At 41.9% G+C, this 16,362-nt stretch overlaps 1 protein-coding gene across 1 annotated transcript in view; it reads right to left on the bottom strand.

The window, feature by feature from the left end:
- Positions 1-1,220: 1,220 nt before the first annotated feature.
- The window catches only part of dse (dermatan sulfate epimerase), a 64,405-nt gene continuing 49,263 nt past the window's right edge, over positions 1,221-16,362 (bottom strand). Inside the window, exons 4-6 of the mRNA XM_078399624.1 lie at positions 12,446-12,685; positions 11,252-11,459; positions 1,221-3,682 (exon numbers count right to left, since the gene is read on the bottom strand). Of these exons, the coding sequence (XP_078255750.1) occupies positions 1,930-3,682; positions 11,252-11,459; positions 12,446-12,685 (2,201 nt within the window). The 3' untranslated portion in view covers positions 1,221-1,929. The remainder of the gene's footprint in view (positions 3,683-11,251; positions 11,460-12,445; positions 12,686-16,362) is intronic.

Raw genomic sequence — 16,362 nt, 5'->3', positions numbered from 1 at the left:
TTCCATCATAACCTCAACAGCGCACTTCCCTGACAATGTAAAGAAAATGTCCCAGAAAATTGAAAGATTGGAAAAAGTAGTTAGTATGCATCAAAATTTGTGCTAGCTATTCCTCATTGGTCAGACTTTTTACGTAACGTAGATTCAAAAATACTCAACCAGTGTCCAAAGTAAAGGATGAAATTGGTAAACATACAAGATAGTATTTAGGTAAGAAAAAGACACAAAATGCTGAAACAATTCAACGGGTCAGGCAGCATCTCTGGATAGGTGACATTACAGGTCAGGACTTCTTCAGACTGATTGCAGGGCGGTTGTCAGTCTGAAGAAGGAAAGAAAGCTGGAAAAAAGGGGCAGGCCAGAGCATGGGTGGTAATTGATTATTTAATAGGTAAATATATCCTTAATGACTGTTGCCTGACCCGCGAAGGTGCTCCAGCAATTTGTGCCTTTTTTTGGTATAAACCAGCATCTGTAGATTCTTGTAATTCTATTATGTAAAAGACAGGTTGTCTTTAAATTAATAATATAATTAGTTAAATACTTTAAATTAATTTAATTGACATTAATTATTAAGTGATTCACACGACGTAGAATCAAAATAAAACAGTGGGTGTGCATACATTAATTATCAATCCCCACTTACGTGTATCCATCTATCACTTGCCAGGCATTGTCCCACCCTGACCTTTTTCCCAGCTTTCTATCCCCTACTAAAATCAGTCTGAAGAAGGAAGCCGAACCAAAATGCCGCTGATCCTTGCTCTCCAGAGATGGTGCTTGACCCGCTGGGTTACTCCAGTACTTTTTGTAATTAATTATCTTAGGTAGCATGATGGATTTCTATAGGAACTTACTTTGAAAATGAAGTGAAAATGGGTTTTTCGTGGGCATTCATTTAGTCAAAGGATGGACATAATGATGTGTGAGAGATAATAATGGACTTTTCCAACAGCACCAATATTAGGATATGCTGATGTCCATTAGAAAACACAGAGAAGCATAATGCATTTCATGAAAAAAATATTGAAAGGAAGTATGGCTGTTTTTTTCTCACTGTACACATCCAGGCAGATGCGTACTGTTCTAACATGCCAGTGTATCATTTTTGTCACAGTCCTATATTTCATCCATTAAACATAAATAACAATAAATCATAACTCCAATGCCTTATTGAAAAAAAAATCCAAGTATACACTTTTTTAAAGTTTAAGGAGTGCTTTATAACATTTTTGTGCTTTAATGAGTGATCATGGAAAGAATGACAAACTGATTGATCCAGCAGGAATCAATAGACTAAGGCAATGCTTTTCACTTAGATCTCAATATTAGCCAGAGGAATTATGACAAAATACTAGAGCGCTTCAAATTATAGGTACAGTTCCACCTGAACATCATTTACACACAAATATATATATCTCAAAAATACATAACGATAAAAGTCAAAATCAAAAGAATGAAATAATATCGTTCAATACTCTGTACATTTTAGTTTGATGGTATGCCTGGAATTAACCCAATGAAATAAACATTCCTGGTGGAATATGAAGGCAGGCAGATGATCAAACCTCTTGACATTCTGGTTTTTACACTACAGAATGACAAGAATTAGGAATGAAAAATAGAGTACAAAGAAAATATATGATTCAATCCACTAAGTGGAAAAAGGTAAAACTCAAATTTAAAAATAGCTGTGCAATGAGACAATTTCACCCATGCCTTCTTCAAGGGGAATTCAGGTTAACAGGAGTTCAGATAACTTCAGTTAAGTTCAGTTTTCTTTATTACTGATGATCTCTCAAATCTTTGGCTTTCCTGTTAAATATTTTTTCTTTTCAATCTGATGTGCAAATCTGGTACTTGCATTAAGTACACCATTTAATAAAATTTCTGCATATACTTAATCTCTCAAGAGATAGGTTCCATGAGCTAGCACTGTGCTTGGGAACAAGAGGAATACAAGCAGAGAAGCACAAAGCTATCCAAAAGAAGGACTGCATATAGAAATCTTTGGGCGTGCAAGCTTGGTGCTTTCTGAAACCGAATTAGCTGTAAAGCTAATAGGAAAAAGAAAGTTGCAATATTTAATATTAAGAAGACTCTTGTGTAGGAAGCTGAAAGTGATTGTGCAGTGCTTCGAACAGTGGTTCCTGGTTTGACATAACCATGTTTTACGTTTTTGTTTATGCTTTGTTCTTGTTTCACATAAGAATTGTCCACAAAATCAAAAATCTCCCTCACATTGCCACTTTTCTCATCGGAGGTTTCATCATGCCTTTGCTGCAATAATTTCTGTCGCTCTCTTTTCTCAGTCAGTTCAATTTGTGCAAAAATATTTGGAAGGCTGTTGGAAACTTTGAGATTGTCACCTTTTCCTTTTTTTGCTTTTTTTGCTTTGTTTTGCTGAAGCGAGACAGAAAAGAATTTTTCAATGGCTTCTGCCGTCTTCCTTTTGTCTGATTGTTTTAAAAGACGCTCGGCAGTCTTTCGGAAGTTGTCAGTGTTCAAGACCCGAGCTAAGATCTGTTTCTCCAACTGCTGAAAAACTGGCTTTGCATGCTGAAGATTTTCCTCAACAACATTCACGTAATCCCGTGCCTCCTGCACTGAAACATCCCTGATTGCAGAAGCCTTGTCAAAAACAATTTTCTGGTGGTTAGCTAGTACCATAGCAAAAAGTGGTTTCACAGACGTTTCGCCAGTCAAGAGGTAAACTGTGTAGGTGTTTTCACTTGTTGATAGAAATACATCAATTCGATCCAAATCTCCCCGGATGCTAAAACTTTTAATCTCCACTGAAGGCCCAAAGAAGATATAGGCTGTTCTAGTCACTGGGTATCTCAGTGTGGTTGTAACATTCACATAATGCGTTCCATTGTATGAGTATCCACGAGGGTATGCCTTGAATGCCATTGAGGCCTTTTCACTTTTGCCTTTATCATCCATCCACAACATTGTATACTGCCCATCCTTTTGCTGAACGTATGCTCCATTCACTCCGTCTTTAGAGGTTTCCTCAAAGCCCACATCTGTATTATGGAAAAATGCGCTCATTTTCTCAAGTGGACTATCTTCTTCCAACTGGATTTGATCCACTAACAGTAAAAGCTGGGGTTCCAGGAGGAAAAGGTTCCTTTGGGAACTCTTCAGTTTTAGGCTAGGACTGTAAGCATGCACTGCCTCTCCACGGATAAAGACCACACCACTCTGCTCCAAAGCTGCAATGACTTGGCCACGGCAATCCGCAGAAATGCCATTTTTATATTTCAACCACTTTGAGTTGCATGCTTCTGTCACCTGCCCTTCCCAATGCTTGTAACAAGTATCTGAGGTGGCTGGAGAGAACATTAAAGCATTGTTGAGGAAAGTGTACTTTGGGCCATACAAGGCCTCTGTGATGAAAGGCACACCATTAGGCACAAACGTGAAAGAGTTCTGATCAGGATGTTCGTGCCCAGCATTAAAATTTGTCCATCCACGAATCCACTGTGAATATTTCTTCTCGTGAACAATGTCGTAGATTGCACGGCCTCCCAGTTTACCTGATTTGAAGGACAGGAAGGAGCGGTTAACTCCTGCTGGTAAAGCACCACCATACGTTACTACTCCCCAGTCTTCAAAATAATGTAATGTTGGTAACCCATAATCAGTTGGTGGGACTGGAGTCAAGGAACTATCGTACCTGACAATAAATAAAGAGGCAGCAGTAAATTAGCAAATCATGCAACAGAACCATTTTTCAAAACATGGACTTAACCTTTAAAATATGCATTAAAAAAAAATCTTTAATTAACAGATAGGTTTTCAAATAAATATTGAATTGCTGATTTTTAAATCAGCATAATCAGAATTAATCGAAGGTATCACAAAATGCTGGAGTAACTCAGCGGGTCAGGCAGCATCTCAGGAGAGAAGGAATGGGTGACGTTTCAGGTCGAGACCCTTCTTCAGTCCCAGGGTAAATCGCTCGGCGCGGGACAGATGAGATTTCCCCCTGATGCAGGAGCTTGATCGCCCTGACGAGAGGGTCTGACTGCCGGCTACGGGAGTCAAGATCGTCCCGTCAATGGAAGGCTCGAGGCCCCCGACCTTTTTTTTTAAATGTGTTTTTCTCAAATTATTCAGAGACCCTTCTTCAGACTGATGTCAGGGGGGGGCGGAACAAAGAAAGGTGGAGAATTAATATCAGAATTAATCAATCGTCTTTGAGTCGTAAATGTTTATTAGAACCATTCTTTTTCAAACAGATTTGACTGGTTTCTTTAAAGCTATCTTTTGTTCATTTGGCTGAATGATCTTGAAATTTGGCAATATGTCCGCTGTATCACATCCACAGAACAATATCTTTGTAAAGCATTTTCAAATGAAATGTAACACAGCCTCGTAAAATTCTGAACTCAATAAGTTGACTCAGCTGCACTATACATCACTTAGTGCCAGTGTACATACCACAACCACTTCTCACACCAACCATCTTGCAAGATCAGCAAACACTACCATCCAGTGATGTGATTGGGATCATTTTATGCAGTGTTGTCAAGCCCATTAAAACAAATTTGAGAAATCTCTATTAATTTCATGTAGAATGCTTGTGGCAATTTTGATGCCCAAAATAGTTATGAGCAGTCAACAAATAAAGAGAGATGTAAGAAAATAACTGCAGATGCTGGTACAAATCAAAGGTATTTATTCACAAAATGCTGGAGTAACTCAGCAGGTCAGGCAGCATCTCAGGAGAGAAGGAATGGGTGACGTTTCGGGTCGAGACCCTTCTTCAGACTGATGTCAGGGGGGGCGGGACGTCCTTCTCTCCTGAGATGCTGCCTGACCTGCTGAGTTACTCCAGCATTTTGTGAATAAATACCTTAGATAAAGAGAGATTATCGTGCTGGTGCTATGAGTTTTCTTCCAATAAGTTTTGAAATACTGCTACACTAAAAATTATTTCAAAAAAACAAAGTGCTGGAGGAACTCAGTGGGTCAAGCAGCATCTGTGAGAGGAATGGAGAGATGACATTTTGAGTTAGGACACTTCCTCAGACCTTAGTGCCTCAAGCATTTTTTTTTTTTGCTCAAGATTCCAGCATCTGCAGTCTCCTGCATTTTCAATTTATTTCAGTTCATTAGGAACTAGAAGGCCTGGGCAATTTAATTAAACTTTTCCTCAACATTAATGCCAATGAGTAATGACTACGTGACACAAATGCGTGCCCCCCCCTTCCCCACATACAGCTTGATAGTGCTTCACAATGCTGTCATATTTGCACATTTTGTTTTTATACTGCGTTTAGAAACTAAACATGCCGTAATAAACTATTTTATTCCCTGCCCAAATATAGCTTAAGTAAAGTAGTAGTGCTCTCATCTATTATAGCAGCTGGACCAAAGCCAGGGAAAGCCATAAACTGTAGTTCATTGGCAACATGTAAAAACAAACAATTCTAATGATATTTAACAGACCCATTTTCTCTGAAAGTAACTAAGGAAGTTTGAAATAAGAATGTTTTAAAAATGTACCTTATTATCTTGCATTGATTAGTTAGTCATCTTAAAAATATTGGCCTGCGCAGTTTACTGGTAAAAAGTCAACAGTTCTGCTCTAGAGTGACAGCATTTCACAGCATTGACACACCAACTAGCCATGTCCATGTCCTTGGCTGTGCTCCCTACTGCACTCAAACCAGAGTCAAACTATGGAAGATAGGCACAAAATGCTGGAGTAATTCAGCAGGACAGGCAGCATCTCTGGATAGAAGGAATGGGTGAAGCGTCAATGGGTGAAGGAATCATCAAACTATGGAACGCCACCTTGTGGAATGTCCCCAGAGTGCAGTTTAGCACAAATCATGAGAACATTGACTTGACAGAGCTTGGAGGGCAGTGAAGAAGGAGGACAAGCAGAAGACAAGTTCAATCTTTTTTGTAATATATGCCATCATATGCATTTGTTTATTATTTTTGTTATTTAAAAACTTTGCCATTGATTCTTTGTTTTTGAAAGTTTCCCAAATAATGTAGAACTAGGGTTGCCAACTGTCCCTTATTGGCAGGGTCATCCCATATTTTGGGCTAAATTGGTTTGTCCCATGCAGGACCACCCTTGTCCCATATTATGCCCGGAGGGGGGCGCTGTCAGCCGGATGCTGTTGGCCCCGACACTGTAGGTCCCGACAGTTTAGGTCCCAACACTCTAGGTTTCCAACATTTTAGCTCTGGACAGTCTAGGTCCGGAGGCCCGGGCACCGCCTAACGGAGGTTGTGTAACAACCCGCCTCCCGGCCGCCATTGGTGCAGTGGGAGCACGTGGCCGCTGGCTGGGTGAAGTCACATGGGGTGTGGGGGGTGATGTCACCTTGTCCCGTATTTGGGAGTGAGATAGTTGGCACCCCTATGTAGAACTAATAGACACATTCAAAATCGTTGAGAGGTATGCCAATAGACAAGCATGTGGTGCGATGGTTATGGCAAGAAGTGGAGTTGGCTTTTCCAGCTGTTGATGGGTTTTAGGGGAGCTTTATCACCTGTGCTTCTTCACAGCTTGGTTTGTAGCCTTAGTTCAATGCAGGGATTAATCATCATACTTTGGGATATCGCAGGAAAGCATTGCAGGGTAATGAGAGGCCTGCATCTGCACTGGTATAAATTCAGGAAAAAATACTGAATGCCAGCAGCAATATCCTGGCAATGTGGTACACAAGAGTTGCTTATATCACATTAATAACACAACTATTTTATTCCTGATTTTGTTTTTTTTAAATAAATCGTCTAGAAATTTATACCTGGTGCAATGGCTGCACATTCAACTCCACTTTTGAAATATAGTTCCACTGGTAATTTGGAATGAATTTTCATGCCTGTATCTTTTGTAAAATCATAAGCAGCTTCCAACATAGTACAGATTAAGTATGACTATTACATTTATTAACTGTTGTTGCTGCAGTTGAAGAGGAATACAGGATTGCATTCTCATAAAATAATGTACAGGTAATCCTCCAGGTAATTTAAATTACAGGTAATTTCCCCATGAATTCCTAATCAATAAAGTTGCCAGCGTGTAGCGGCTATTTGTAATGTAAAATGTTCTTTAGGTAAACCAAAGCAAGCTATTGCAAGAGCTTATCCAAAGCAGCTGAATGCTTCTCAAAATAAAATAATTCTGCCTTGCTTGATTATTTGCACAAACCTTCCTTGCCAGAAATCTCTCACAAATTAGGTAAACTCAATTTACTTCCCATTTCAGCAATCCAAGGAATGCAAGAAATATTTTTCTAATCCATTTATGAGACACAAGACCAAAGTAGGAGGTGGGATTAAAGCCAAATGTAAAAGTGATTTTTGGCAGTAAGTTTTCAGTCTACACTGACCTGCCATTGCATATCCCAGAGCTGAAATCAACCTCATACCAGGCATTTTTCTTCACACAAGAATCTGTACTGAGCAATGTGTGATAACTAAACCTGCTGCACAGTACAGCACTTGACCACCTCAAACATCAGTGTGCCTTCATGATGGAAATGGCATATATCCCCCTCCTTCTATCATGCTAAAAACAGAGCCACCGAGAACAATAAGGGACCCGGTGGGCCAATGTGGCAGCAAGCCTGGTTTGCCACTGTGAGAAGATAAGACTGTACTAAGAACTTTTGAAACTTTGTTGGCTTCAGAAACATGGCAACTCTCTGAGTACTGTCTAGGTGAAGTCTGCTGCATGGTTTTACTGGATTGTAAGCAAAAACAAAGAATTTCACTGTACCTAGCTAGGTACATGCAACAATAAAGTACCATTAAATCATTGAATATCAGATGTACAGAAGAAAGACCCAAACCTTGGAAAGAGCTGACAAATGTTAAGATACACAGTGCTTGAATCCCAATATTTACGGGAACTAGCGATGCTGGGGAGGCAGTCAGCTGCTGCTGAAACCCTACAAGTGAGGTTATCCACTTTGGTGGCAAGAACAGGAAAGCAGACTATTATCTGAATGGTGGCCGATTAGGAAAAGGGGAGATGCAACAAAACCTGGGTGTCGTGGTACACCAGTCATTGAAAGTAGGCATGCAGGTGCAGCAGGCAGTGAAGAAAGCGAATGGTATGTTAGCATTCATAGCAAAAGGATTTGAGTATAGGAGCAGGGAGGTTCTACTGCAGTTGTACAGGGCATTGGTGCGACCACACCTGGAGTATTGTGTACAGTTTTGGTCTCCTAATCTGAGGAAAGACATTCTTGCCATAGAGGGAGTACAGATAAGGTTCACCAGATTGATTCCTGGGATGGCAGGACTTTCATATGAAGAAAGACTGGATAGACTCGGCTTGTACTCGCTGGAATTTAGAAGATTGAGGGGGGATCTTATAGAAGCTTACAAAATTCTTAAAGGGTTGGGCAGGCTAGATGCAGGAAGATTGTTCCCGATGTTGGGGAAGTCCAGAACAAGGGGTCACAGTTTAAGGATAAGGGGGAAGTCTTTTAAGACCGAGATGAGAAAGTTTTTTTCACACATAGAGTGGTGAATCTGTGGAATTCTCTGCCACAGAAGGTAGTTGAGGCCACTTCATTGGCTATATTTAAGAGGGAGTTCGATGTGGCCCTTGTGGCTAAAGGGATCAGGAGGTATGGAGAGAAGGCAGGAACGGGATACTGAGTTGGATGCTCAGCCATGATCATATTGAATGGTGGTGCAGGCTCGAAGGGCCGAATGGCCTACTCCTGCACCTATTTTCTATGTTTCTACAACTTTGGAGCTGTAACTCACAAATTCAAAATAAGGGATAGGTCGTCTAAGTGAAGTTTCTTCACCTTTTAGGGTACTCTACACTGTTGTGCTGCAGAAACTCAGTCATTGGTTTCATTCAAGGCACAGTGGCACAGTGCCGGACCCTGACGTGAGAGGACGCTGGCGCTATTTGTTCGCCGCTTCTCCATCAGGATAGTTTGTCTGTTTGTTTTTATGTCTTGACTGTTTTTGTAAAGCGTCTTTGAGCATTTGGAAAAGCGCTATAAAAAATAAATGTTTATTATTATTATATTATAGCAGTAGAATTGTTGCCTTGCTACGTCAGAGACACAGGTTCGATCCTGACCATGGGTGCTGTCTGTATGGAGTTTGTACATTCTCCCTGTGACCTGTATGGGTTTTCTTTGGGATCTCTGGTTTACTCCCATACTCCAAAGACGTACAGGTTTGTAGGTTGATTGGCTTGGTATAATTGTAAATTGTCCTTAGTGTGTATAGGATAGTGTAAATGTGCAGGGATTGCTGGTCGTTGTGGACTCGGTGGGCCGAAGGGTCTGTTTCTGTGCTGTATCTCTAAACAAAATGTGAGACCTGTAGATTATTAAACATTAGACAATCATGAGATAGTGGGACACAGCAGAAAACATGTTATAACTGAGGATCAGTCAGTTGTATCCACAGTACAATAAAAATAATAGTGGCAGTATACTAAAACACTTTTAGAGAGTTCTGCAAGTCATACTGGCCATGAGGATCTCATAGAAACATAGAAAATAGGTGCAGGAGGAGGCCATTCGACCTTTCGAGCCAGCACCGCCATTCTTTGTGATTATGGCTGATCGTCCACAATCAGTAACCTGTGCCCAACTTCTCCCCATATCCCTTGATTCCACTAGCCCCCAGAGTATCTAACTCTCTCTTAAATTCATCCAGTGATTTGGCCTCCACTGCCCTCTGTGGCAGAAAATTCCACAAATTCACAACTCTCTGGGTGAAAAAGTTCCTTCTCACCTCAGTTTTAAATGACCTCCCCTTTATTCTAAGACAGTGGCGCTTGGTTCTGGACTCCCCCAACATTGGGAACATTTTTCCTGCATCTAGCATGTCCAGTCCTTTTATAATTTTATATGTCTCTATAAGATCCCCTCTCATCCTTCTAAGCTCCAGTGAATACAAGCCTAGTCTTTTCAATCTTTCCTCATATGACAGTCCCGCCATCCCAGGGATCAATCTCGTGAACCTACGCTGCACTGCCTCAATTACAAGGATGTCCTTCCTCAAATTAGGAGACCAAAACTGTACATAATACTCCAGATGTGGTCTTGCCAGGGCCCTGTACAACTGCAGAACTCCTGACATCTTTCGTATACCCTTTTAGAACTCAAATGTAGGTGTGCCAATTAACTAACGAACGGCTTTCAAAAGACATTTGGGCAGGGGCAGTAATAGGGTTGCTGCCTTGCAGTGCCAGACACCCGTGTTCAATCCTGACCGGCGGTGCGCACTGTACAGAATTTGTACATTCTCCCTTTGAATGCATGGGTTTTTTTCAGCGATCTGGTTTCATCTCACATTCAAAAGACATGCAGGTTTGTAGGTTGATTGGCTTCTGTAAATTTTCCATAGTGTATAGGATAGAACTAGTGAATGGGTGATTGCTGGTTGGCACGGACTCGCTGGATTGAAGGGCCTGATTCCACGCTGTATCTCTAAACTAAACCAAGATGTATGAATAGGAATGGTTATGGGTCAATTGCAAGTATATGGGATGAGCCCAGAATGCCAACTTGGTCAGCATGGACAAAGAGAGGTAGGGGTGGAAAATGAGCCTGTTTCCATTCTGTATAGCTCGAGCACTCTATAACAATTTATTAATGACTATCCTTTTTCTCAATACTCCAGATAAAGCCATAGAGATCTACAGCACAGAAATATGGCCCATCACATCCATGGCATGCTGAACTTGTTAACAGCATACTTAATCCCATTAGCTCCTTCTCCTTCTATGCTTTGTCTGTTTAAGTGATTGTCTAAATGCCTCTTAAATATAGTAAGTGAAACGGATTCTACAACCTCCTCTGGCAGCACGTTCCAGATATCAGCCACATTGTGTCTAAAAAAAACATCCCCCTTAGATGTGAACACAAGGAACTGTAGATGCTGGTTTACAATGAGAAAAGACACAAAATGTTGGAGTAACTCAGGCAGCATCTGGAGAATATGGATAGGTGACACTTTCGGTTGAGAACCTTCTTTGTGATGGCCAAGTTCTTCAGTAGGATTCTGACCTGAAATGTCGCTTCTCCATGAAACCAGCGATGCGGCCTGACCCAACGCGTTACTCTGGCACTTTGTGCCTATCTTTGCTATAAACCAGCATCCACACTTCCTTCTTATTACCTAACCAGAGATACTGCTAGACCCACTGAGTTACTCCAGCATTTTGTGTCTTTCTTTGATCTAATTGAATTAAAATTAGATCTTCAATTTTAATTATTTTTTATTATCAACTTACCAAAGAAACTCGGTGTGGAGAGTGCACCATCTCTGTGCTTTGGCCGGTGCACCTGGTCCCCGCTGAATTCGATTCTTTCTGACTTGCTCTGCCAACCAGTTGCCACTGCCATTACGCATGACATAGGTATCCAGAAACACCAGCTGACTCTCGGGCCCATAAAACCAGTTGTAATTTGAATCAGCAATAGCCACAGTTCGCTGAAAACCTAAAATGCATTGTAAAAATGAAAATTCAATTCCAATGAAAACTGAAAGAAAAGTAAATTGATAGTTTTCTAGAGCAGGATCACCAAACCAAATCTACTGACTCCCACAGTTATCTGGACTACACTTCTGCCCTCCCTGCCTCTTGCAAAGACTCTATCTCCTGTTCCCTATTCCTCCATATGAGATGTCCTCATTCTTTAGGGAACATGGGAACATCCACAGCTCTGCAATTTCTTGCAGTCTTGGGCAGAGCTGTTCCTAAACCAAGGAGGGTGGTGTTCAGGTACAGAAGGGTATTGATGAGTTGGTATGATGGAAAAGAATTGCAGATGGAAGTCGATCCTGCAAAGATGAGGTGATGCATTTTGGGATGCATAGGCTAGGATTAAAACAAAAAAATGGTAGTATTGTATTGAGGAACAAGATGTACATATCCAAAGACTCCTAAAGGCAGCAGCACAGGTAGATAAGGCAATTGACATTGGGTTCATTGGCCGAGACGTAGAATATAAAATCAGAGAAGATATGGTATAAAACATTAGTAAGACCGTAGTAGGTACACTGTGTACTGTTCCGGTAGAACACTATAGGAAGACATTATTCCTCTGGAGAGGGTGTAGAGGAGAATCACCGGGATGTTATCTGAGTTGCAATGTTTCCATTATGAGGACAGATTTACGACGTTAGGCTTCTGTTTCACAGAAGGGGATTAGGAATGATATTTTTCACCCAGTAGATAATCGGAATACAAACCACACACTATCTGAAGGAGAGGCAAGTGCTGTCATAGCACTTTTAGAAGTATTTAGATGATCACTTGAAGCACGTGGCATAGATGCCTAGAGACCAGAAAACGGGATTAGTATGAAGAGGTTCTTGATGGCCAGCATTGGAACTGTGGGCTGAAGGACTCGTTTCCCAGTTACATTATTCTATGACAATGATATGATATGATAACATTTTAATTTCAATCCTAGATTCTTACCTGGGAGCACAGTCCTATAATAGAATGCAAAATGTTGCTTAATCCAGGGGTGGTTGAAGTGGCTGATGTTGAAATGCCTTTGCACCAGAAACATATACTGAAAGAGAGATCTCGTGGTGTAAGTGCCATAAGCCACACCTTCATTCAAAGATCCATCCTTAATATCCTTCAGTAAGACCATCGATTTCTCCAGAATAAAGATAACTTGTTTGGCCCATAAATAAGCTTCTTGGAGGAAACCTGAAGGTCACAATGAGAAAGAACGCATTTGAGTAAAGCTAACAACAAAATACGTTTGCCCACTTCAAAGCATATGAAATATCATTTATGAACAGATCCCAGATTTTTGTTCAATAACGCTAATTAGAATCAGGAAGAGTGCCAGAAAACTGGGAGAGAGTTCATTTCACTCCTTTCTTTGAAAGAGGAGATAGAACAAGTCTGAGAATTTATTAATGTTAATGGCAAAAAATAGTGTGAAAAGAATTGCTTTTATGCAGTGCCTTTCATAAACTCTGGAAGTCCCAAAACACCTGGGTTCATCACTATGATTTAGTCAAAATTGGAGCCACATTGCTGACTACCATCAAATGTGACAATTACCTGACCATCTGACTTTTAGTGATGTCGGCTGAAGGTCAGGTCTTAGGTTAGAACACTGAGAGAAACGTGTCTGCTTTACTTCAAAATAATGTCATCATACTCTTTGTCATCTGATGGAGTTGAAAGACCTCAGTTTACCATCTCATCTAAAAGCAGCGCCTCTGACAATACAGTACTACCAGGGTGATGGACTGGACAGCAAGCCATTGATTCATCAGTGCAAGTGTGACCAACCGAGTCTCTCAGAAACTAAAGTCTCTCAGAAACTAAAGTGCAAAAAATGATGGAATCCTTCCTCAAAGATGTAATGGCAAAGTGTCCAGAACAGAGAACGTAACTTATTGAGCCCTCAGTTCAAGAGGGAAGATCACATTTCACCAACGTCATTGATATATTTGAAAAAAAGTTAAATACTTTCATGGATGATGTGAGGTATATGTTTGGGGTTTCAAAAGATCTTTGGTAAGTATCACATTGTAGATGAAAGATTCAAGGACCAAGCGTGTTATGGCAGGCTGGAGTTGATAGAACAGCAGTAGTTCAACTGTAGAAATAAGCTGAGCATGTGGATCAAATACTATTGTGGCGGCTCCCGAGGGTCGGGCCATACCACTCACGACCCCTCGGCACGGGAATGGGTCGATCCAAGGAGGCGGACTTCGGCCGGGAGTATAAAGGTCAAGGACTGCATGACTCTCATTCCCTTTTGGAGTTCCAGAGATACAGTAAACACACTTTCGTTAATCCTGACTACTTGTCGTTATTTCGGCTTACTTGGCCCACTACATTGGTGACCCCGACTTGGACATTGACCAGCCGGTGCGGGTTGCACAGCCTCGGCCGCGCGGGCGCCCCCCTTTGCAAGTGCCTCCAACACCGCACCCGCCGATCCCCTCATCTCGACCGGTATTTGTACCCCCTTCTCCGCCCCCGTTTGTCCCTCCAGCTGTGCCCCCGCCAGCCCCCCCGGTCGTCCCTCCAGCTGTGCCCCCGCCAGACCCCCCGTCGGACGGGTACCGTACACGGTTCGGTCGACTAGTGCGACCACCGGTGCGTTTCGTGCCTCTGGTTCTGGGGGGGGGTCCTGTGGCGGCTCCCGAGGGTCGGGCCATACCACTCACGACCCCTCGGCACGGGAATGGGTCGATCCAAGGAGGCGGACTTCGGCCGGGAGTATAAAGGTCAAGGACCGCATGACTCTCATTCCCTTTTGGAGTTCCAGAGATACAGTAAACACACTTTCGTTAATCCTGACTACTTGTCGTTATTTCGGCCTACTTGGCCCACTACACTATGCAGGTTTCCAAATGAGAAACTGCTCCACAGAGATTTGTGCGCAAGCAACTCAGGAAAACCAGTTGTTGAGCAAGTACTTACGACTGTGCACTCCCTATATTAGAACTCAAAGAAAATTATTTATTTTACGTCATGTTCTTTATTTTTGAAAAATATCCCCCAGCCCTCCTCCATCTCACAAGTTACTTTTTTGAGCTACAGTAATATAGAAAGAATGGTCGATTTCAACAGTTATATATTAAATAATGGCTGGCCCTGTACTTTTTAATAACCTTGATTCAGAGCTTGTGATTAGTACGGGTGTCAGAGGTTATGGGGAGGGCAGGAGAATGGGGTTAGGAGGGAGCGATAGATCAGCCATGATTGAATGGCAGAGCAGACAGAGTCAGATAGCCAGAGAGTGATAAAGTGTGGAAAAAGGCCCTTCGGCCCAACTTGCTCACACCGGCCAACATGTCCCAGCTACACTAGTCCTACCTGCCTGCACTTGGTCCGTATCCCTCAAAACTTGTCCTATCCATGTATCTGTCTAACAGTTTCTTAAACATTTGGATAGTCCCAGCCTCAACTACCTCCTCTGGCAGCTTGTTCCATACACCCACCACGCTTTAGAAACATAGAAAACAGGTGCAGGAGGAGGCCATTTGGCCGTTCGAGCCAGCACCATCATTCATTGTGATCATTGCTGATCATTCAGTCAGTAATCCATGCCTGCCTTCTTCCCATATTCCTTGATTCCATAGCCCCTAGAGCTCTATCTAACTCTCTTTTAAATTCATCCAGTGAATTGGCCTCTATTGCCTTCTGTGGCAGAGAATTCCACAAATTCACAACTCTCTGGGTGAAAAAGGTTTTTCTCATCTCAGTTTTAAATGGCTTCCCCTTTATTCTTAGACTGTGGCCCCTGGTTCTGGACTCCCCCAACATTGGGAACATTTTTCCTACTCTAGCTTGTCCAGTCCTTTTGTAATTTTATACATTTCTAAAAGATCCCCTCCCATCCTTCTAAATTCCAGTGAACATAAGCCCAGTCTTTCCAATCTTTCCTCATATGACAGTCCCGCCATCCCGGGGATTAACCTCATGAACCTCTGCTGCACTGCCTCAATAGCAAAGATGTCCTTTCTCAAGTTGGGAGACCAAAACTGCACACAATACTCCAGATGTGGTCTCACCAAGGCCCTGTACAACTGCAGAAGGACCTCGTTACTCCTATATTCAAATCATCTCGTTATGAAGGCCAACATGCCATTAGCTTTCTTCACTGCCTGCTGTACCTGCATGTTTACTTTCAATGACTGGTTTACAAGCATACTTAGGTCTCGTTGCACTAGCCTTTTTCCAAATCTGACATCATTGAGATAATAATCTGCCTTCTTGTTTTTGCCGCCAAAGTGGATAACCTCACATTTATCTACATTATACTGCATCCTCCATGCATCTCCCCACTCACTCAACCTGTCCAAGTCACCCTACAACCTCCTAGCATCCTCTTCACAGTTCACACTGCCACCCAGTTTTGTGTCATCTGCAAATTTGCGTTACTTTTAATTTCATCATCCGAATCATTAATATATATTGTAAATAGTTGCGGCCCCAGCACCGAGCCTTGCGGTACTCCACTCTCCACTACCTGCCATTCAGAAAAGTACCCGTTTATTCCTACTCTTTGCTTCCTGTCTGCCAACCAATTCTCTATCCATGTCAATACCCTACCCCCAATACCATGTGCTCTAATTTTCCCACTAATCTCCTGTGTGGGACCTTATCAAAAGCTTTCTAAAAGTCCAGATACACTACATCCACTGGCTCTCCTTCATCCATTTTACTTGTCACATTCTCAAAAAATTCCAGAAGATTAGTCAAGCAGGATTTCCCCTTCATAAATCCATGCTGACTTAGACCAATCCTTTTACTGCTATCCAAATGCGCTGTTATTACTTATTTAATAATTGACTCCAGCATCTTCTCCACCACCGATGTCAGGCTAACTGGTCTATAATACCCAGTTTTCTCTC

Source organism: Rhinoraja longicauda, chromosome 5, assembly GCF_053455715.1.
Source record: "Rhinoraja longicauda isolate Sanriku21f chromosome 5, sRhiLon1.1, whole genome shotgun sequence".
Lineage (NCBI taxonomy): Eukaryota > Metazoa > Chordata > Chondrichthyes > Rajiformes > Arhynchobatidae > Rhinoraja > Rhinoraja longicauda.
Note: the sequence above shows the minus strand (reverse complement) of the source record. Positions and strands in the feature narration are given on the sequence as shown.